General features: G+C 51.5%; 7 protein-coding genes across 7 annotated transcripts; 4 read left to right on the top strand and 3 right to left on the bottom strand.

Moving 5' to 3' along the window:
* Nucleotides 1–1,063: 1,063 nt before the first annotated feature.
* Nucleotides 1,064–2,563, bottom strand: POX_a00268 (uncharacterized protein; the record flags this gene model as incomplete). Its single annotated transcript, XM_050109213.1, has 1 exon — nucleotides 1,064–2,563. The coding sequence occupies one exon, from the start codon at nucleotides 2,561–2,563 to the stop codon at nucleotides 1,064–1,066; it is 1,500 nt and encodes a 499-aa protein (XP_049972981.1).
* Nucleotides 2,564–6,562: 3,999 nt separating this feature from the next.
* POX_a00267 (Homoserine O-acetyltransferase) lies at nucleotides 6,563–8,103 on the bottom strand (the record flags this gene model as incomplete). Its single annotated transcript, XM_050109212.1, has 2 exons — nucleotides 6,563–8,001; nucleotides 8,064–8,103. 2 exons carry the CDS (start codon nucleotides 8,101–8,103, stop codon nucleotides 6,563–6,565), a joined length of 1,479 nt encoding a protein of 492 aa, XP_049972980.1.
* A 335-nt stretch (nucleotides 8,104–8,438) lies between these two features.
* POX_a00266 (60S ribosomal protein) lies at nucleotides 8,439–9,014 on the top strand (the record flags this gene model as incomplete). The annotated part of the gene is made up of 3 exons (XM_050109211.1): nucleotides 8,439–8,508; nucleotides 8,579–8,733; nucleotides 8,919–9,014. 3 exons carry the CDS (start codon nucleotides 8,439–8,441, stop codon nucleotides 9,012–9,014), a joined length of 321 nt encoding a protein of 106 aa, XP_049972979.1.
* A 1,194-nt stretch (nucleotides 9,015–10,208) lies between these two features.
* POX_a00265 (uncharacterized protein) lies at nucleotides 10,209–12,209 on the top strand (the record flags this gene model as incomplete). The annotated part of the gene is made up of 1 exon (XM_050109210.1): nucleotides 10,209–12,209. The coding sequence occupies one exon, from the start codon at nucleotides 10,209–10,211 to the stop codon at nucleotides 12,207–12,209; it is 2,001 nt and encodes a 666-aa protein (XP_049972978.1).
* A 942-nt stretch (nucleotides 12,210–13,151) lies between these two features.
* POX_a00264 (uncharacterized protein) lies at nucleotides 13,152–15,057 on the top strand (the record flags this gene model as incomplete). The annotated part of the gene is made up of 5 exons (XM_050109209.1): nucleotides 13,152–13,194; nucleotides 13,282–13,432; nucleotides 13,572–13,875; nucleotides 13,952–14,077; nucleotides 14,143–15,057. 5 exons carry the CDS (start codon nucleotides 13,152–13,154, stop codon nucleotides 15,055–15,057), a joined length of 1,539 nt encoding a protein of 512 aa, XP_049972977.1.
* Nucleotides 15,058–15,666: 609 nt separating this feature from the next.
* POX_a00263 (COP9 signalosome complex subunit 6) lies at nucleotides 15,667–17,021 on the bottom strand (the record flags this gene model as incomplete). Its single annotated transcript, XM_050109208.1, has 3 exons — nucleotides 15,667–16,118; nucleotides 16,194–16,670; nucleotides 16,754–17,021. The coding sequence occupies 3 exons, from the start codon at nucleotides 17,019–17,021 to the stop codon at nucleotides 15,667–15,669; spliced, it is 1,197 nt and encodes a 398-aa protein (XP_049972976.1).
* A 1,678-nt stretch (nucleotides 17,022–18,699) lies between these two features.
* Nucleotides 18,700–20,652, top strand: POX_a00262 (uncharacterized protein; the record flags this gene model as incomplete). The annotated part of the gene is made up of 1 exon (XM_050109207.1): nucleotides 18,700–20,652. One exon carries the CDS (start codon nucleotides 18,700–18,702, stop codon nucleotides 20,650–20,652), a length of 1,953 nt encoding a protein of 650 aa, XP_049972975.1.
* Nucleotides 20,653–20,790: the final 138 nt, after the last annotated feature.

Raw genomic sequence — 20,790 nt, 5'->3', positions numbered from 1 at the left:
CTATGTTGGAATACCAGTCACCAGATTACCATGGCTCTTGCATGCAGATGGATACTGTATGCCAGTAATCCCGGGCCGGGTTTTCCACGTTATTCGAAATATCAGATCCTGTAGATATAGAATAGGCCCGGCTACCTTGGGTACTAAGGTCCATGATTCTCGATCCCGATTTAGGTCCTCCTGTAATCACATGGTCATATGATCATATAGGAACCTACCTTATTTTATGTGGGACCTAAGAAACTTCCATACCTAGACAGCGGTATTCATTTGTTTTCTTATTCGTGGACCTATGCTTTGACAATGGAAGACTTTGGATAATTTAGTGTCTGGGTCCATACATGTACATAGATATATAGTTCTCTATGAAACTTTCGTTCTACAAGTGGTTCTTTTTTTTCTTTACAAATCCAATGCAGATTTTACGAGCGGGTGGTTTCTTCTTTTTCCGTCGTCTTTGTTCTCCTATTTTGATTGATGGATAGAGTTTAGTATTTCTGAAATGGTATTCATTGTGTAGTCATATTTTAGAGTTGAGCTTTCATTCGTCAGCGCTCACGGAAGAATTGGAAATTCTCCGAAGAAGCAAAAGCAGAATTGGGATTTCGGGATATTATTCTCCCTGCGAAACATCACGTCGATTCTCGTCTTGCAGTGATAGTGGTAAACGCCAGAAGAACTCGTCTCGATATGCGTGCAAAAGGGATGAGGGGGGGGGGGGGGTATCTAATGCGAGTTTTCCACAAAAAAAAGCGTAGGACATGGGGGTATCTGTGTGAAAAGCGTGCAATCGTGTCATCAAGTTGAGGAGCCCCTCAAAAAAACAAAATCCAAAACCAAAACCAAAAAACAAACGGAGCCTGACAGGCTCAACGGGGTGGGGATATCATCGGTGGAAACAAATCAAGCAAACGCGCTCGTCAGGTCAATTCGGGGGAGTTCAAAGCAAAAGAAGAGAGACCGTATATCGGCAAGTCGTGCAAGCAGAATGATCCATCCAGCAAGATGAATCAAGTAAAAGGCAGAAAGAGGAACATATTGATCCTCTGTTGTCGACGGTGTTTTAAACCGTAACCGCGGCGCGCGGGCTTTCCAGAGTTCCATTCTCTTTCTTACGGCCCAGGCCTGTCAGCTTTTTCCAAAAGGAAGATGCCTTTCGCCGCTTCGTATGTCGCACTTTCAGGGAAGCTGTTGTCCCGTCGACAGTCTTTGCCGGTGGTGCGACTTGGTAGAACGGCTGAATATGACGAATGCCTTCCTTCTCATCTCTGATCACCGCGCTCTCTACCGAGGTCTCATCGCTCACACTCGGTGTTCGACTACTCGAAATGCTCCAGCGAGGGCCGGTATCATCACTGGCTATCTCTTTGAGAGTGGGCGACTGCATACTGTAGAACCGATGGGGCGCACACGCAGCCATGCCGGTCGTGCTGGCGTTGAGTGCTCTGCTGGGAGTCTTTTCAGGCCCCAGAGATGGCTGGTGAGGGAGAAGACCTTTCGGGTGAAGCCATGGTAGTCCCTCGGCATCGAGAGCACCAGCCTCGACCTGTTTCTCCGCCCAATTTTCAGGGTGAGGATCGTCACGGGACTCGGCAGCTTCATTCCGATGTGGCCAGAGGGTGTCGATGCGTGGGGGGCTGTATGGAAACATGTTGGGGCTGATCGATCGGGACCGCGTCCGCGAACATGACCGTGACCGGGAACCAGAGACAGCCGGTCCAGAGCTAATCATTTGGTCATTCCCATCTCGACCGCGTGAACGACCTCGCCGGTACTCTTCTGCCTCGGTATTCCGGTCTGCGTAGTGAGACGTGGCCAGTGCCTGGCCATAGAAGCGCGCGGGGGCTGCGGAAGCGGCATTGGGCTGAAAAGCAACGCCCGAGTCGTGCATTTTGGTCCAGGAGATGCTCGCTTGGTGCCGATATTCTCGATTGACCGTGGGCGACACGCTCGTCCTCTGCTGGAAATGATCACCACTGCCACCAGGGCTATCAGTATGGGCACCCGTCTCTTGACGTGCCCGGTTCCCTTCGTAGGGGCCATGGTCTTTGGGACCATCGTCTTCTTCGTAGAACACCATCTCTTCACAGAGACCGTCATCTTCGCCAGAGCCGTCCTGGACGAAAAAATTGTGCTTGTTGAAATGGCCATACTCTTCGAATTGGACATTCCCTGCGGCCCACATGGGTAAGCCGCGATCGAGACTCTCGGCGAGCATTCGGCAAGCATACTTGACATCATCCAAGATGTCCTCATCGATATGCTGTCGATCGATCAACGGCGACTTCGGGCGGAAGTCACCTGGCTCGTCGGGGAGATCAAAGTAGCAAGAGCTGTCCGGCACCGAGCCGGTGGCGGACTTGTGACATGTCGGATTGTTTGCGCCGGTGGAATCGGCTTGCGAGTTGACGTAGGACAACGCGGACGTTGAGTTGGATGGCGGGCAACTGGGGGATCGGCAAGTGACACCAGAAGGGGTTTGAATCGATGTGCGGTCTCGACCGAGGCTGAATGTCCACGCCTGACGCATGCGAGCAGCCTTTGGAGACGGTTTCGAATCCATCGCGACAAGGATGTTGGAGTCAAAGTTTGTCGGATGGATTGAAGAGAGGTGAGGTGAACGATGAAGTGAGAGAGGATGAGAGATGAATGGTGATTTGGGTGTGGAACTTTGCTGTTATGGTGGTGATTGATTCTAATGTTGATTGTGTTGATGCGCACACGAGTAGCTTGGGGGGTAGAGCGTTTCAGGTACGCCCGCTCATGAATAGTGCGAAGAAGAGGAGTAGTAGGTTATGGTGAGGGAGGGAGGAGAAAGAGCAGAGAAAGACAAGGTGACGAGAAGAGAAGAGGGGAAAAGAGGATGAGAAATGATGATCCCAGAGAGCAGACGAAGTAGAAAACGGGCATCGGAGGTCCCAAAGTAGCAATCGGCGGAGTACGCACGAGTGGATGCGCAGAATAGTTGCAGACTGGCAGCGGACTGGAACCAGAAGAGGAAAGTCCACCTTGGGTGACGATGAAATCCAACGCCCTCCATCTCTGGGGCGCTGAGCTGGTTCCCTGTACCTTGGAGTGACCTGGACTCATGCAATCCAGAGTCATACTACGACTGGACTAGTCAAACACTAAAAAGCCCCGTCCGGCACTCGCCTGGGGAGTGTCCCCTCGTTCGTCAATCCACACAACAGCAGCAAGTTTCCTAAGGGAATTGGGGTATTTTCCCACGATCTGAACGAGAGCGAGTGCTTGGTCCTCCCCCAGCTGAACGGCCACGGTCTGAGGGACCAACCGAATGATGCAGTAGCCGCCTCGCTTGCTGAAATAGGAAAAAAAAAACAAAAAAAAAGGGACGAGCCCTGCAATCGGTCAGCTCGGCAGTATTACCATGAGGATTTATCCTGATGAAAGAGTATGATTGGGAATCCGCGAGCTCTCAGTCATTATTGGATGAGGAGCTGATGCTCACGGGTCCATTTGGGGGGACTCTCCGTCTTTTGGGTCCTTGGCTTTGCTTAGCGCCGTTTGCACTTTTGAGTTCGGATTTGAGGATTTTCTGCAGTCAAAAGTCAGGAGTGAGGATGCTGAAGCCGGATCGGACCGTCTCTCAATCAAGCTTCACTCCCTTCAGCGCCGAACAGGAGTTCCCGTGGAGGCTTCCCAGAGGACCACTTTCACCCTGCGAGTGCGGCGCATGTAGCCAAGTGCAAGGTCTACCGGCAGGGCACAATTGAATGTTAGTGTCTCCACTGGGCACCAGGACCCAACGGGTGGTCAGGCACTAGCGTGACATCGTGGGGCCGTTGAAAAGTCGCGACCGGATCTTGAGACTCGCGGAACAGTCGAATGGCCAAGGTCAGATCAGATCCCACGGAGCGTCTGCTAAACTCACCGAAGATCGATGAAAGGGTCAGTCTGACCACCCACGAGGTGTCGAGCGATCGGTCTAATCGAAAGCAATGAGATGTCGACGTTTGATGCAAATCAGCGTAGTAGTCCCTTCTCAGATCTCGTTCAAAGGACCCAGACCTAGTGGTGAAAAGATCGTCTCGACGAGTCTAGAACGAGAGAGGTGGAACGTTCACGGTGAGACATGCGACACTCTCAAAATCCAAAAAGAAAAATGATGCGACTGTGGAGGAAGAGGAGTCGCGGATTGCGGTCCACTTCCTCGGGATCCATCGATGTCTCCTCCATTCATGAAATCTCAATTGGTACAGTGGCTGGAGTCTATCGGATGCCGGATTCAGTCTGTTCCCTCTTGAGCCGCAAGATGGAATGACAGCTTCCTATACATATTAGATGCTCTGGCGGATGCTGTCCGTGCAGGTGTGGGCGTCGACCCGAATCGTCTCTCCCAGTCTGGTGCTAGTTGGAAGGACGTTCAATCGAATCAATCCTGCCTGCACTGCCGAAGATCTGATCCAATACACACGCGATAAGACATGATTAAGAAATCGAAAAAAAAGAAAAGAAAATCGCACCCGGCTGATTTCTTCATAAATGGACCTGCACCTGCACCACATTTAGCCAAAATCCCACCCTATCTGTTGTCCGGACAATGATGCACAAGAACCTTGCGCACGAGAGTCTGCGAGGATCAGCCTGTCCACGCCTTTTCCTCGGCCAAGGCCCACGAGAGGGACGTACGCTATTGTCTCTGCCAAGAGGTCCAAGCACACGATGCTCCCTGGAACGGCGAAAGGTAAATACACTCTATAGGTCGCGATATGAAGATGGGCAGTTTGTCGCGAGTTCAAAAAATTCCTTCGGTGGAAAGACTGGATCAAATAGTAGAGGGCCAGGGGGGGATGTGACGAACACTAACCAAAATGGATGCCATATGCCGGTATGAAAAATAAGTATTATCCTCGAGCAGTGTTTCGAACACACTGCGGAGAGCTTGGAATATAGCTCAGAGATTGGAGATCAACCCGTGCTTCTTCCCAGGGTCTTCATCGTCAAAACAGCCTTGTCAGTCCAGTGCCGCCGCAATACTTCCCAGTAGGTGCTCGCTACTCACGCCGGGAAAGATTGAAGTTGACAGCCTGACCATAAAGATCTCACCATGTACCCATGCTTTTTGAAAGACGCCACCAATATGCAGAGCCGCAATATGGAAAGCCTAAACTGTGGTGGTAGCAATCAATTGGCGTTTCAGGAAATGCATTCTGTGATCCACATTTCATAAGCCTCACTGTTGACGGGCTGGGTCGCTGTGTCAATATTGGAACTGACGATAGATCTAGATTCAAGCGCGTTGTGTGTCTATCAATGGAAGGAATCAAGAAAAAAAGTTCTCCAGCACCTGGAAACACGTGCAAGGTTGCGTGTTTGCTCGTTTATCATCTAGGTCCAGTTCCATCTGACAACGCGCCTGGCCAGTGGCTCAGTGGTCCTACACTACAAATCATTGAGCCACCTCTGACTGAAAAGCCACCCCCAAAACTTGAATTCCAAAATCAAAGTGGTAGCTTGAGGTCAGGGCTGCCTGCGGGCAGTGACCAGGTGCGCTGGGCGGGTGGGCAGTAAGCCATTGACTTCAATGGCTGCGGATCATTTTTCGTATTTTTCTTGAAATGATCTTTATATAATTATAGTTCTGAGAGCATGGGTAATTCACTGAACATCTTTTTATTCTTTTGCAGGTTCACTAGAGTAGTGATACACACGGAGTGTTGTGAGAGTAGGTGATGTACCCGAGCATCGCGAGTTTGGGATGGGACATGAGAGTGACCACGAGACAAGTATCACGAGTTTTGTGTGATGAAATCAAGGTCATGGGTTCAACTCCCACATCAGATACTATAGAATTAATGGTATCCATTTCCTCACCAAACACAACCTCCCTCCCTCCCTCTCTCTGATCCCCCCTCCAGCTTCATTACGCCTTGAAAACCACCAACTTGGAAATGATAGGCCACAGCGGCCCAAATGACTGCCAAGTTTTTATGGCAACCGATGCTTTACCAGGATCACAATCGATGAGGGCATTTGCCTACGTAGATTCCACATACATATACATTGAAAGAGGAGGAAAAGACACAAGACCTGGCCATGTGAAAAAGATTTCTCATTGGTATCGAAGACTTGAAGTCTACTTCTAGAAAAAAAGAATCCTCTCAAAGGGTCCGCATGGAAAGGAAAAAGTACAAAGTCATGAATTTGTTCATGATAGACCCATCCGCCCCCAGGCAGCTTTGCGCATGGGACAGCGACTCAGAGGGTGGGTCAGATGGAGAGCAGTTGGATGCTTCTTTGGCAGTCTTCTCGACAGGGCTTGAGTGCAAGAGGATGTTGCACCAAGCCAGGTGAGATTCGAGAGAGGCAGTTGGATGCTCATCTCCCTGACTAGCGAAACGGATAAAAGATCGGCAACCTCTACTTCCCCTGGAGTGGCCCATGCCGCCTACCCACATCCAGAACGACTCTCTCGGAGAAGGCCGCTTCATGTGGCAACGGAGCGGCTTTCATTACGAGGGAATTTCTTCCTCGTGGAGCAAGAGCATGGGAGGTGGCTGCAAGTGACTGCGCCTGTCGTGTGGATTGGTGATTTCAAACCTTACCACGCAGTGATATCCTCCACCTCAGCCTCACCAAACGTACTACTCTTAGTCAATTTGGTGACACTGGCAACCGCAGCGGCTCCATCAACATTGGACTGACTCATAATGTCAGGGAGGACTTCATGGAAGAAGGCCACAATGTGGCGGTTGACTTGCTCGAACTGAAGCAAAAAGGCGTCATGTCCTTCGGGACTGTCGATGCGCTCCAAGCGCGAGTCCGGAATGCCGGCAGCAATCTCTTGCTGTTCAGCAAATGTGAATAAGCCATCGGATTCGATACCGAGGACGAGTGCCGGTTGCTCGACTTTTGAAAGAGCTTCCCGCACAGGATTCTCAGCATCGGGGCTTGCGCGATGCCGGGACACGTCGTGAGTGTCGAGCTTTCGGGTCATCGCGATGTAACAGTTGGCGTCAAAGCGCTTCACAAACTTGTCTCCCTGGTAACGGAGGTATGATTGTGCCGAGAAGTAGGTGGGTGGCCGTGGGCGTCCGTCAGCTTTGGTTGGCGTGGGTGCTGAGAATGTCTTTGTGCCCGAGAATTGCGGGTCCATGTACTGGACGTCGCTTTGGGGAACAGGGGATTGTTGTCGGCTCTCCGAGCGAGAGGTCGTTCCACCGCGGTGACCGTCGTTATGGATAGCCCAATGCTCGTTGGGTGGGCTGGGTAATCTTTCAGTGCCATTGATGTTGAGACGTCTTGTGGGGTCAGGAACGTTGCGTCCAAATCGTGACTCGAACGAGTTTCGACTGCGATACGTGAGCAGCGCAGACATACGAGCAGCTCCGAGACCAGTTGCTGGTGGGTCGTTGAACGGGTAGTATCCATCGTCATACTTGGGATCACTGTAGATGCTTTGCCGTTGCGCTTCACCCCAGCTGATGCACCATGCAGAATGACGAGCAGATGTCGCGATAGGAACAATAGCGCGGACATAGTCTTTGCCAAAGAAGGAATACTCCAGTGTGAGCATACCACCCATCGAGCCACCAACCACTGCAGCAATCTGCTTGACACCGAGGTCGTCCAGAACAAGCTTGTGAATATTCACGTCATCTCGAACAGTGGTGAGAGGGAACTCAGGCCCATAATAGCCGCTCTCGGGCCTTCCATCTTTGTAAGTGACGGCACTCGCACTGCCATAAGGACTGCCCAGGCTGTTCAAGCAGACGACAAAAAATCGGGTCACGTCAAAAGCCTGGCCGGGTCCTCCGAGGAGCGGTCCCCACCAGTCAGCGACATCGGCGCTGCCGCTAAGTGCATGGCAGATCACCAAGACATTGTCGCCGTTGGGCGAAAGAACACCGCGCGTAGTATAAGCGACAGGTACATTGTACAGAGTGACACCAGATTCGAGTGTAAATGACGGGACAATGGCAATGGATTGATCCTCAATCAGTGCCGCATAGGGGTTCTCCGGCTGGGCATCGACTCTCTCTACGGGATTTAGTAGCCATCCAAGACCAGATTGCGGAGTTCGCGAGAGTGGGGATACTGACGGAACTTCGTAGCAGCTGAACTGCTGATTTCGGCAACCATTTTGAACAAGTCAATGCCACAACAATGATTGCGAACGAGAAATGGTGAATGTAAAAGAGAAAGAAGAATCAATCGAGGGCGAACAAAAATGATGAATGCTCCCATTCCGCCAACAATGAGTCAGGTACCCCGCCCTCCCCCAATCAGAGCGGCCTTGGCAGAATGACGAATCACTCCGATCACGACAGACGCTCCGGGGCGGTGAGACACGTGACCTTCGGTTTCTTGGAACCCACAATCAATTTTGTCGAAAATCCCTCGAACTTTCCCTTCTCGAACTTCAACGCCAACGACAATCCCTCACCTTAATCCTCAACCCCCCCAAATCATTCACAATGGCCAAGACCAAGAAGTCCGGTGACACCCTCGCCTCCCGCCTGGCCCTCGTCATGAAGTCCGGCAAGGGTGAGTTATTTCCCAGATCGCGAGAATTGTGCTACTTCGGCGCAGAATGGATCACTGACTCTTTCTTCAGTCACCATGGGTTCCAAGTCCACCATGAAGACCCTCCGCTCTGGCAAGGCCAAGCTGGTTCTCATTGCCGGCAACTGCCCTCCTCTGCGCAAGTCCGAGCTTGAGTACTACGCCATGCTCGCCAAGGTCCCTGTCCACCACTTCAACGGCAACAACGTACGTTTTCCCCTTCACCAAGTCAACGCTCAGACGAGCCGTTGCAGCTGCTAGCCAGCTCCACTACTCTGAGAAGAAGCGGCCACAGTCCGCTTCGGAGAGTGAAGTTGCTCAGCGATGGGATTCCTTTTGCGAGGAATCCCGGAGAGCCGAATTGTAGAACTAACGCTTTTCACCTCATTTAGATTGAGCTCGGTACCGCTTGCGGTAAGCTCTTCCGATGCTCCACCATGGCTGTCCTCGATGCCGGTGACTCCGACATCCTCAGCCGTGAGGCTTAAATGTAACATTCTTTTATGTCACATTTTGAACAAAAAAGGTCATGACTTATGATGTCGATCTGGCTGCCTCTTCTCATACCCAAAATGGGCTCCTTGCCTCAGCGCGATGAAAAGGATTAAGGTCATATGGCGACCCATAGAAATAGTCGTGAATGACAAAAAGCCATCTTCGAGGGGGGCTCTGCTTCCATTGTGAACATCTTTCCTTTTTTCCCGTTCGTAATACATCTCTTAGGATGATCGTACCGATAAATCTTCAAATATGTCCTGGTAATTCGTGGCATCGACTTATCCTACACCTATGACTTGGGTATAGGAACATGAAATAAAGGATGGGGTCGAGCTCCATCCCGCCCAGTAGGTGAGCTTGGTGCTATACCCAACCTCCGTCCATTCCCTGGCTTGTACTTTTCGCCCACATGTGCCTCTGCCTACTGAGCTTAGCCGATCCATGAATGAGCTATACGTACAACAGCCCTTTTTCGAGGCTGAAAGGTCACCCTTCACTGTGACTTGTAGGAAACATTTATTCACACAAAAGTAACTACCAAGATCTCAATCTATTGAAAGTCACGAACGTCCATCGCCAGAGATTGGTACATGTACAAAATGATCTTTGCAGCTCTTGTAAGTGGTTTAATTTGTTGCAAAGTCGCTGGCTTCAAGTCGAGAGGTTTTCCCATAAGACGTGCTATCGGTTCGGGCTAGATTAAGATTATTCAGGCTAGCACCTCATTTTTCTCAACTGAGTGTTCTAACAATCAGTCTTCCAGGCTGTCTGGATCAATATTATTCAGGCTGGCTCTACATCCTGCTTCGCTGAACGTTATCAGGTGGTCCTTTGCGGCAATTACGTAGCAGAGTATTTAAAATAGCATTTTTAGCGTCCAATCTCAGGGACAATTCGTTTTAAGTTGAGGGGCGAGCCTGGTCACTGTTTTTTTTTCAGCTTTTTTTTTTCGAATAGTGTAGGTCCCAGGTTGTGTTTGTCTAGGGGATCTGAAGAAATCCCATGTATTTTCTGCAGGGTATGTTGGGTCCGGACTAATTCAAGCATGCCCCACTAGGCCAAATCCGGCTAGACTCCTACATCACTCGCGCGCGCATTTGAGCACCCCAGATTTCATTTCCCTCAAACTTTCCACTTTCACCTATTCTTCGGCCAGCATCAAGAGCCTCCAATGCTCCGACACAATGGCTGAATACTCTTCATGGAAAGTTGCTGACCTCAAGGCAGAGCTGAAGAAAAGAGGGATACCTCAAACTGGCCTCCGCCTCAAACAGCAATTCATTGACAAGCTTTCAGAGGAGGACGCGAAAGCACAACTGCAGGACACAGCTGCCGCTCCTGCTGAATCGCTTCCAACTGAGACATCCCAGGAGGATAATATCGCACAAAACAATGAAAATCATGAATTGCCGAGGTCACCAGCAAAGGAGCCTGAGGAACCTTCATCAATCACGGTCCCAGCGCAATCCTCCAACTCGCCTGAAACCCCGGCAGTCTTGGAGCAGGATCAGCCGCAGAGTCCAGGATTGAAGTCACACAATGACGAAAATCCAGGTACTTCAGCTACTATGCCAGTTGAGCAGCCGGTACTTCACGAAACACCACAATCAGAGCCCAATAAACCTGCTTCCACACTCACTGAACGAGTCACCGCAGCTGAAACCGATCAAGTGTCCAAAGAACCAGCTGCGACTACTGAACCTAACCCCTCGAATACACTCTCCGAACGTGCCATTGCAGATGAAACTGAGCAAGGGCCAAACGAACAAGCCGACGATACGACAACCAACCTATCGGCAGTTCATGCTCAAGAACCCACCACGGCTGAAAACGAGCAAGCCTTGCAAGAAACAGCTACCAGTACTGAAGATACCCCGTCAAAAACTCTCGCCGAACATACACCTGCCGCTGAAACTGAGCAAGTGCCAGATGAACCAACTGCCACCACTGAACATGCTCCTTCAGCTATCCTTACCTCCGGCGAGAATACTGGCTTATCTACACCCCTACCCGTCGAAGAGCTTTTGGAGGACAAGCGGAAGCGAAAGCGTCGCAGCCAAAGCCCACTTCCCACTCCGGAAGCAATCGCGCAGAAGAAGGCTCGAGCGCAAGAAGACACCCCGCGGGTGACTCTCAAAGATGACCTCCCCAATGAAGTGAATCCCGCAGAACTTACGGAAACCGAGTCTTCCCAAGTGGCAGTTTCTATCAAAGAAGCTCCTGTTCCACCTAAGCAAGATGCACGATTCCGGGGGCTATTTGCTACCGACACAGCCCATCCTCCACCCCCGCGTGTCGCGTCTCCAACCGAAGATGTTGACATGAAAGACGCCACTGTCAGACCCGCTATCCACCCCGCCACTTGTTCCCTCTACATCGATGGACTCATGCGCCCTTTGAAACCAAATGATCTCCGGAACTACCTCGTCAGTCTGGCATCTACAGCTCAGCAAGACGCCGATCCTGATGTCATCCAGGTGTTTTGGCTTGACCCCATCAAAACCCACTGCTTTGTACAGTTCATAAACATTGCAGCTGCGTCGCGGGCGCGGGCTGCACTTCACGGTGCGGTGTGGCCGAACGAACGCAACCGGAAAAACCTCTGGGCTGATTTCATTCCCGATGAGCAGATCCAAACCTGGATTCAGACGGAGATGTTGGCGCAAGGTCGCCCTGGGTCTCCTCCTCGATGGGAGGTCCGCTATGAAACTAAGAACGAGGGCATCGTCGCCTCTTTAGTCGAGGCCGGGTCAAATGCGCGCATGAACGCATCACGAGCACATGAACTCGGCTTTGACCGGCCTCCCCCATCCGGCCCGCGCGCAAGTTTTGCTCAGCCTGAGCGTCGTCCTTCTCGCGTAGAAGCGCCCGCGCCCGCACAGACAGGACAAGGCTTCAAGCCCCTGGATGAGCTCTTCCAATCGACCACCACGAAGCCCAAGCTCTACTACCTCCGAGTGCCTCGTGAGGTGGCCGACAAACGCCTAGACCAATTCGACGAGCTGATCCGCAAAGGTCAATTTCCGCCCCGGGGTGGCGATGAAATGCGCCGGATCACCTTTGAAGAGCAGGATCAATTTGTGGACGTCGGCCCAGAGTACGGACCGGGGGCTCTGCGCCGAGGCCGCGGTGGTGGCCCAGGAGGCCGAGGGGGCCGACGCGGTGGAGACGGTCGTTGGCGGTGAGCCACACGGTGGAACGAGTACGACTGCTGAGGAACCCGCACGCCAGCCGAGGCGTGAAACGCGCTCCAAGAACAATCAAACCACGGAGAAGACTTGTTCGGATCGTTGGCTGGCGCTGTGCGATTGCAAAGGCCATTCCAAACCCTAGAGCGCGGCTGTGCAGAAGCATGTAACATATTCCACGATGTACAAATATGACTATGAAACCATGAAAGAACGTGATTCCTTTGGCTCGCAGCGAGCGGAAAGCCCGACACTAGATGAGTAGATGCATATTCCGCACTTCTCGATCTCAAGTACTACGTAGGCGTATTTCCCTCTCTCTTTCTCTAGTACAATCTACACGTGTCAATCGGTCGCATGAAGTCGATATTGTATGGTGAGATGGTTCTCTTTCCTAGCCGCCAACCATGGAATTGATAGGCCCAGCAGACGGGCACCAAGCTTGGGTGCGACCCAGAAAAAGCACGAGTTTCGGCCAGGAACCCGCGCTCGTTCCACGGAGCCAAGCCGCCTTTCTCAGCCTCGCTGATCTTTTTTTGGCGACTGCCACCTCCAAGTCTCATCTGGGTTTTGCTTTCACCTTTCTACACTCGTGGGCTCCAAATAAGGATCGACAAGATTACGTGGATTCACCCCGAGACTGAAAGCAGATCACGACACCACCATCAGCCTTTGTCCTCTCCATCTGACTCGTCTACTTCTTCCGGACCAGTTCGACACGTTCCTGTCCCCCCCCCGCAAGTGACATTCTTGCCCGAGACCGCGCGCCACGAGAACGAGGAGCAGAGACGCAGTGACCCGCAACTTGCAGGGCGACGATTTTAAATTAAAGACCAGACTTGCCTCCACCCTCCACTCCCTGTCTCCCCCCCTTTCCTTTTGCCAGTCCTACGAGCCGTCTATTTTCGATTCGATTCACACTCTCACATTCCAGCCAATATGGGCTGGACGGTGTGCAATACTACAGAAGAACATCGGACGAGTGCGCCCCTCCTCCAACCGTCAATCCTGCGCTTCCGCGTTGCGTGTCTCCACAGATAAATACAAGCTAACTCCGGGCCATGAACAGTCGTGGAGGAAGATCTTTGGGATGGCGGAATTACCTTTCATCACCTCAGTCTGATCGTGGGTGGAGCGTGTGCCCTGATCGCATGCATCGTTTCCATCTTCCTAATCATGAGCCACGCCACCCATTACAGCAAACCTATTGAACAAAGACAGTAAGTGTGACTCGTCCCCCCCAAGAGTCCGGGAGGAAAGATGACGTGCTGTGTCTTGGGCCAAAAAAATCCTCAGCCTACTGAGAAGGCGGATTTGGAAGACCCGAGTACTGATCTTCGCGACTATCTTTTTCGCCAGCATCATTCGCATCCTGTTCATGGTTCCCGTCTACTCCATCGTCGCATGGCTCAGCATCCTCTTTTACAACGACTCGGTATATTTCGAAGTGATCGGCAACTGCTACGAAGCATTCTGTATCGCGGCCTTCTTTTCACTCATGTGCCATTACATTGCACCCGATTTACACAGTCAAAAGGAGTACTTTCGGGGAATTCAGCCCAAGGACTGGCTCTGGCCGCTGAACTGGTTCCAAAACTGGAAGTTCTGTTGCGGCCACCGCGGAGCTTGGCGCACTCCGCGCAGCGGTCTGACATGGTTTAATGTATGGATAAAATATTGAGAAAAAAAAAAGGCTGGATCTTGAAGGAAGAGCCGAGGCTGACTATTCTGACCTGTAGGTCATTTGGGCGGGTGTCTTTCAATACTGCTTGATCCGTGTGTTGATGACCGTGCTTGCGGTGGTCACGCAAGCCCTTGGTCGATATTGCGAGGAGTCCTTGAGTCCAGCATTTGCGCATGTTTGGGTAAGTCCACCGACTTCAGTGGTGTTGTGGGGCCCAATCACTCACAGCAGTCATCATGGTAATAGACGATCGTCATCGAGGCAATCAGCGTCACCGTCGCCATGTACTGTCTCATTCAATTCTACGTTCAACTCAAAGAGGATATCTCGGAACACAGCCCGTTTTTGAAGATCCTGTCCATCAAACTGGTCATTTTCCTGTCATTCTGGCAATCCATCATGATCAGTTTGCTCGTCTCTCTGGGCGCGATTGGCGCAACGAAGAAAATTGCCATGGTTGATCTCAAGTATGGTCTCCCAGAGCTGCTGATCCTGATTGAGATGTCCATTTTCTCCATCCTCCATCTTTGGGCCTTTTCGTGGAAACGTTATGTCATCACGCCTGGAGGGCCCGAGGTGACCGACTTTTACGGCAATGGCAAGGCAACCTACCAGGGTGGGAGAATGGGCTTCGGTGGTCTTGCCGATGCAATGAACCCGCTCGATCTGCTCAAAGCCGTTGGACGCAGCTTTCGTTGGCTGGCCGTCGGTCGCAAGAATCGTCTCCAGGATCCCAGCTACAAGTCTCACACCGACACAATTGGGCTGCAACCGTCTGGGTCGACACTCGGGAACCAAAGCACGGCTTACGGGGGTGCAGGCGCCGCCGTGCCGGGCAGTCGGACGAACCGTTATCCCTCGGACGACGAGGGCGAGATCTTACTGGCAAATGCGCAGTCGAATCCCTCAACCTCACATCTGGAGCCCTCGCCGTGGGAGGATGATAGTGACGACTACTCGCAGGGACAATCGGGTCGCTTCTCAGGCCGTGAGGGTGCTTCGCCATATGAGAACTTGGAGCATCAGAGTCCGGTCTACCGTCCCTACCAGCCAGCCGCCCGACCGTATCCGAACGACGGTCATCTGACAGAACAAGTGCCAATGCCTATACCGGATACGCATCCCCCGCCGCCTTATCCCGCGAGAGATCATCATCCGTGATCCAACTCGATTTGGACACGGGGATTCATTGATTCTTTGTCATTTCACAATTCTCTTGGTTTAGTTCCCACATTTGCATTAACATCTGACGATAGGGGATGGCTGGCCTTCTCCCTCATGATGGTATGTACCCTTTGCATTACGAAGAGGGCAACCTCTGCGGACCTTATCTCCCGGCACAGTGACCTCTTTCTTTTTCTCCACGCATCACTTCTGAGATTTATTTTGAATTCTTTTTGTTTGTCGACGTGAATACCCCATTTTTGTCTGTTGCTTTGATACCAGTTCGACCCGTTGAGCACTTGAATGTTTGCATCTACGGCATCCCCCAGTGTTGCCTCTTGTATACTAGACGTTTCCAGGATTGTCACTTCTTTACCTACTAATCGACCCCTTGTCATGCCTCTCATGCATATCTAGCTTCTGTAGAATATGGTGGGAGATAGCTACGAACGTTATAAGGTTTCTGAATTTTCTATTCGTTCATTCATTATCTGCTGCTCGAGACAACCCGCTCAAGCAACAACTTTTGACTCGAGGCATGTAGATTCGCCCTGTGTCCCACATGCGTGGGGCCTGGCTATGGCGATGGGCTCTTGCAAAAATTGACTAAGAATACCCAACCCTACGCTCTCTTCCTTGCCGAGGCGCGCGAGCGAGGAATTCGTCCTCGAAACTTGCCGCCTCGACATTTGGTTGTTTTCGTGGATTCTTAGTTTGCCGCCCCGACTGCACGACGGCGGACTTTCGACCGAGTTCGCGCATAGCTTGGATACTTTCGCCAAGTTCGCCGAGCAAAGAGACGAGCTTCACGTCGTTGCTTTGAGATAACACTTCGGCGGAGAAACTGCTTCGTTCGCTCGGTGAAAGAATGGACAGGTGAGCCATGAGCGAATTGATATTGCGGAGGATAGGGTGGGAGAGTCTCGGGCTGCTAGGGTCGTGTTCTGCGGCCGTCGCCGCGTCGGTCACCGAGATGCTAGAAACGTAGGACTTGATGAGGGCGATACGTGATTCGAGCGTGCGCACTGCGTTCAAGCGGGTATTGAGATTTGCAACCACTGGAGGTCAGAATATGGTTAGCTTCGTGTCAGTGATAAAGCATTGTCAGGAATGGTGGGAGTGTGGGCACATACGTTCTTCTTCCTCTTGTGTTAGCTCGGCCTGCAAGCTCTTCTTGCTTTCAATCGCTACCTTGTCGCCCGCACTTGAGGTGCCGGCTTCGCTGGGGATTTCATATCGAGAGGCAGTTCCCGCAGTCTGCGCAATGGTGTCTACACCGATCATCTCTGCCTCCTCGGTCTCCACGGAATACGGTAGCTCGCGGAATCGAATGTTGGAGCCCATTTCTTCGCCGTCGATTTGCATGTCCTTCGCTGCATCGGGGACATTGTCTCCCTCCAGCACGGTCTCGTAGATTGTCAAAGGGAGTTTCGTAGAATGTGTGCTGGATTGGATTTGTGAGGGATGGAACGCGAGAAATACAGCTGAGTCGTTGTGGTCTTGGAGGATTTGACGGTGAATGGGCAAAAGGGAATGGTCAGGTCCCGAAGAGCTTGTTGTGGACCACCAGCCCACCAGTTCAAGCTGAGGATCTTTGTGGACATCCTTGACTGTAGATGCGAATGCTGTTAGCCGAGGTGTTGCCGTTTGGAAACTTTTGATCTTCGCCGGGGGAAACAGCGCTTGGCCGTACATTGCTTCAGCCGCTCTTCAAACCATGAGGATGGCAGAAGAGCCTCCCCATTCCCCCCCAGAGTGACTGGGCATTCAAACACATGCTCAAGGGTGATCTCTTGACCATTCTGTTGGCCAAGGAGAGCTCCGACCAGCAGACCTTGTTGTTGTCGTGCGGCATGGCGGGTAATCTGATCGGAGATGGTGAGGAGAACCAACGGGTGAAGCTGGATGTGCAGACCCGAGTCTGATGGCCTTGAAGAGAGAAGAGACCGTGTCAAACTCATCGTGGCGGTGTCTCTTAAGGGGAGAGTGCCGTGTGAGAGTCAATCCACACGCTATCCTAGGGGGACGATGCGGTCATGGGTGATTGATGGAGAGAGCTTGGGCGGGGAGAGCGTGCCTCAGGCGGCTGATTTGCAGTCGACGGGGATACAACACGTGCATATCGGTGGCCTATGTAAGCATACTGTGACATGAAAATGGGGCATTTCAGAGCTCGGGCCAAGTCGAGTCTTATCGATCCCTCGAGAGCTCACCGTATGCCTCAAATTCGAAGTCCTGCCCCTTCGTGGTCTTGAGTCTTCAATTAGTTTAATTTGAAATGTTTCGCTATGCTTGCCGGTCCTTCGCCTCCTTTCACAACACCAGATTCGCTAGTCACACGCGGTACTTCCATCGAGTTACAACTGATTTTATTACCCACGACGCAAGAGGGCATCTGATTATCAGAAAGGTGCCTGTTATCATTGGTAGTCCCGGAGAATTGTATGTCTTGATTGAGCAGGGGGTCAGTAGTGCACTCCGTGCTGCTAGTCCCTATACAGCTGATTCTGCAGCTGGTGCCGAAGATAGATGTCAACTTACATTTTTCCATGACTCGCAACATTTTGGCTTTGGTAAGTTATCACTATATAAAGATTTAATACAGCCGATACTAGAAGCTCGTCCTTAATACTAGGATCATCAAGTTATCCCCGCCTCTATGTCCCAAGCCAAATCCTTCGCCAAACGGAGTCAAATGCAAGCCCCGTAACCTTGTTCTTAAGCGGAAAGATACGCGAGATAGTTCTAGATAGAAAATTTGATGGTACAATTCAGTCGATTAGTTTATTCATCTTACGGATGCCGATCTTTATTATCTATCTAGCAAATTTTGCTGAGAGCACAAGCGCTACTGGACAGAACCTAGCCGGCAAGTTATGTTTGACTTATTCAGTGATCAGTATACATGTTCAAGGAAATCGTGGCGAGCACCATGTGGGCTGAACTAAACAGTACAACAACTAACAAAGTAGAGGGATTAAGCACTGTACCAAAAAAGGTAGTAGCCGTTGATCTTTAAGAACATATCAGCAGCCAGCAAGGCAGTGCGTTTGTTCCCGTCTTGAAAGGCATGGTCCTTCATTATTTTCTCAGCAAGGTTCGCAGCAAGCTGGAAAACATCATCTTCCTTTGCGTAGTGTTTTATGTTCATCGGCGAATGGACTACAGATCCCAGGACGGGAGGCTCACTGTGCTGGATGGAACAGAGTGTTCTTTATGCGAATAGCTCCCTAGGTCTCCCCGTGGGAAATATCTAATTACTATCATAGTAAGGGATAGGCCTTGCAATTACTCGTGGACTGGCTCGTGAGTTTGAGCCGGAACGTCTGTGTTATAGCGAGCACTCCGGGCGGGTACTGACCAACAAGACCATAAAAGATCGCCAGTATCCGCGCTGGCGGATACTGCCCGAATCTCGGCTTAGTAGCGGAACTTCATGGCTGGCTGTCAAATTGGCAAACAAATCGACACTTCCCTTTGTACTGGAGAGCTTCTTGGCCAAAAGCGGTCTAGCTTCCGAAGGTGGGACTATGCTCATTGCTCCGTGTCTTATCCCCGCTTATAAACTTTCTCCAAGCTTCCTGAATATTGTTCACGTGGTAACCACGAACTTACGGTCTCACGGTCTCACTAGACACCATGGCCATTCCTTCCACTTTCGAGGCAGTCAAGGCTCATCTTGCCGAGGTTCAAGCGACCCCATCCACGCCCCTGGACGTCTCCTTAATTGCCCGACTGAAGCTACAATTAATCAACGACGCCGATCCCGTTGTCCCCGCCACGATCTTATCGCAGGTCTCGACCCTGCTACCCGTCATTCAAGAAGATCCCACTCCCCTGACCACACTCGCAACGGCTGCATGCGGCTCTTTGAGCTTCACGGACATTTGTTCCATTGAACCGGCAATCGATTTCACTGCGGGCTTTCAGGCTCCGTCAGAACCCATCAATTTGCTTGCACTTTCATTGCTTGCCAAGGCTGCACAGACATCCAGTGATGCAGCAATAGTGGCTGGGAACTCGCAGCTTGTCAGTGCTCTGATCCAGCTTTGGCTTACGACGTCATCAACTGCGGTTACCCAGGCTGCACTCGATGTGCTTTGGGACCTGTTAGAAGTAGATTCCGTGAGTCCACTGGAAAAGGGGGAATGTGAGAACAGCACCGATGATCCACGCACAGGCCAAGGATTGATGTGGAGGAGAGTGTTCAAGGACAAGGATGTATACGGGTTGTTGTTTGGACTCTGCAGCCTGAAAGGCGATGCACCAGAAGGCTTGACAAAGCGAGAGCGAACTGTGGCACAAGGCAGGCTGATGGGTCTTCTTGTCCGAGCCGGTCGCTTGCATTGGGACATCGTTTCTAAATCGCAAAATCCAGAGATCGAAGCAAGATATGAGAGCTCAAGTCTACTCGAATTTGCAACAACTCGGATGGTGGATTTGAGCGACGTACTCATGCACATGACCGTCTTGGGCTTTTACGGAGACTTGATTAGGATCGACGCCCCCGGTCTTGTAGCTCGGAGCGCAGTGCAGTCCGCATCAACTTTTTCTTCGCCTGCTCTGGATTTTCTCATCTCAGCAGGTGTACATGAGAAGGTGATCAGCTACTATCTCGACGACTCAAAGTTGGAGCCGGTGGATCTGATCTACCTCTCTGGTCCGACCATGGCTTATATTGCCAAATACGCGGAGCTGTACCCTAATCACATTCTCACGAATCCGTCGACTGTGCTAGACGGGATTATTGCACGCATCAACCGGTCTCTCGCCGTTTCTTCTACTCAGTGGGCACGAGGTAATGTTCCAACTGGACACCTGAGCATCCTAGCTTCTCTTCCTCGGGCACTTATCATTGAGGCTGGGAGACATGGCTTGAATCCGTTACTACGGATTCCTACTTCACCCCCGAATGGTGAGGCGTTCGATGTCCTTGGAAAGATTTTCCACGGGCCAACTCGGACCACCATGCCGGATGCGATGGATTTGAATGCATCAGGCCAGACCCCGACAGACTGGCATCGTGAAGCTGGTGCTGCCCGTGCCCTCTACTTCATGTATCTTAACCACAACCCTGGATTCTGGTCTGATATTGTTTCAGCAGCAGATGTGTTGGCGATGAAGGACGTCGCTCTGTCCGCAATTGCTTTCATGAACGCTATTGTGCTCGCAAACTGGGAACCCCCATATCCCGCGTCGCACGTGGAGAACAACTCTTCGCGATTCAAGCTGCCGTCTGAAGAGGAGCTGGGTAAATTGTCGCCCGCACCTAGTGGTCTTCTTCCACTATCGGGACCCTGGGCTGTGCTGACTCCGCCTGCGTTGACCACTCTCTTACCGTATCTTTTCAAGCCACCACGGACATATGCCGAATTCGTGGGTGGTGGAGCTGGTGACTCGCAACATGCTGTTTGGAAGGTCGCCACGGCGAAGCATGAGGTACTTGTCGCGCTGTACAACCGCCTTCGTGAAGCCGGTGGGCAGGCGGAAGGCTTTGAGGATATTTTACGGACTCTGCGCCAAAGAGTCAACGAAGGCCCTGCAGGCCCTGTGCAATCTACCGCCCCTCAAGTAGAAGCCATCGGTCTCTAAAATGCCCTGTACCGAAAAATCGAAACCAAGCACGCTTGTCCTCATACTGGCGGAATGCTGGGATTTCCAGTTATTTTTGTACTACCTGATACACAATGCCGCTTAATCAAGTATGATCATGCAACCATTCTGAATTTT

The sequence above is a fragment of the Penicillium oxalicum genome, chromosome I (assembly GCF_001723175.1).
Source record: "Penicillium oxalicum strain HP7-1 chromosome I, whole genome shotgun sequence".
In the NCBI taxonomy this organism is placed as follows: domain Eukaryota; kingdom Fungi; phylum Ascomycota; class Eurotiomycetes; order Eurotiales; family Aspergillaceae; genus Penicillium; species Penicillium oxalicum.
Note: the sequence above shows the minus strand (reverse complement) of the source record. Positions and strands in the feature narration are given on the sequence as shown.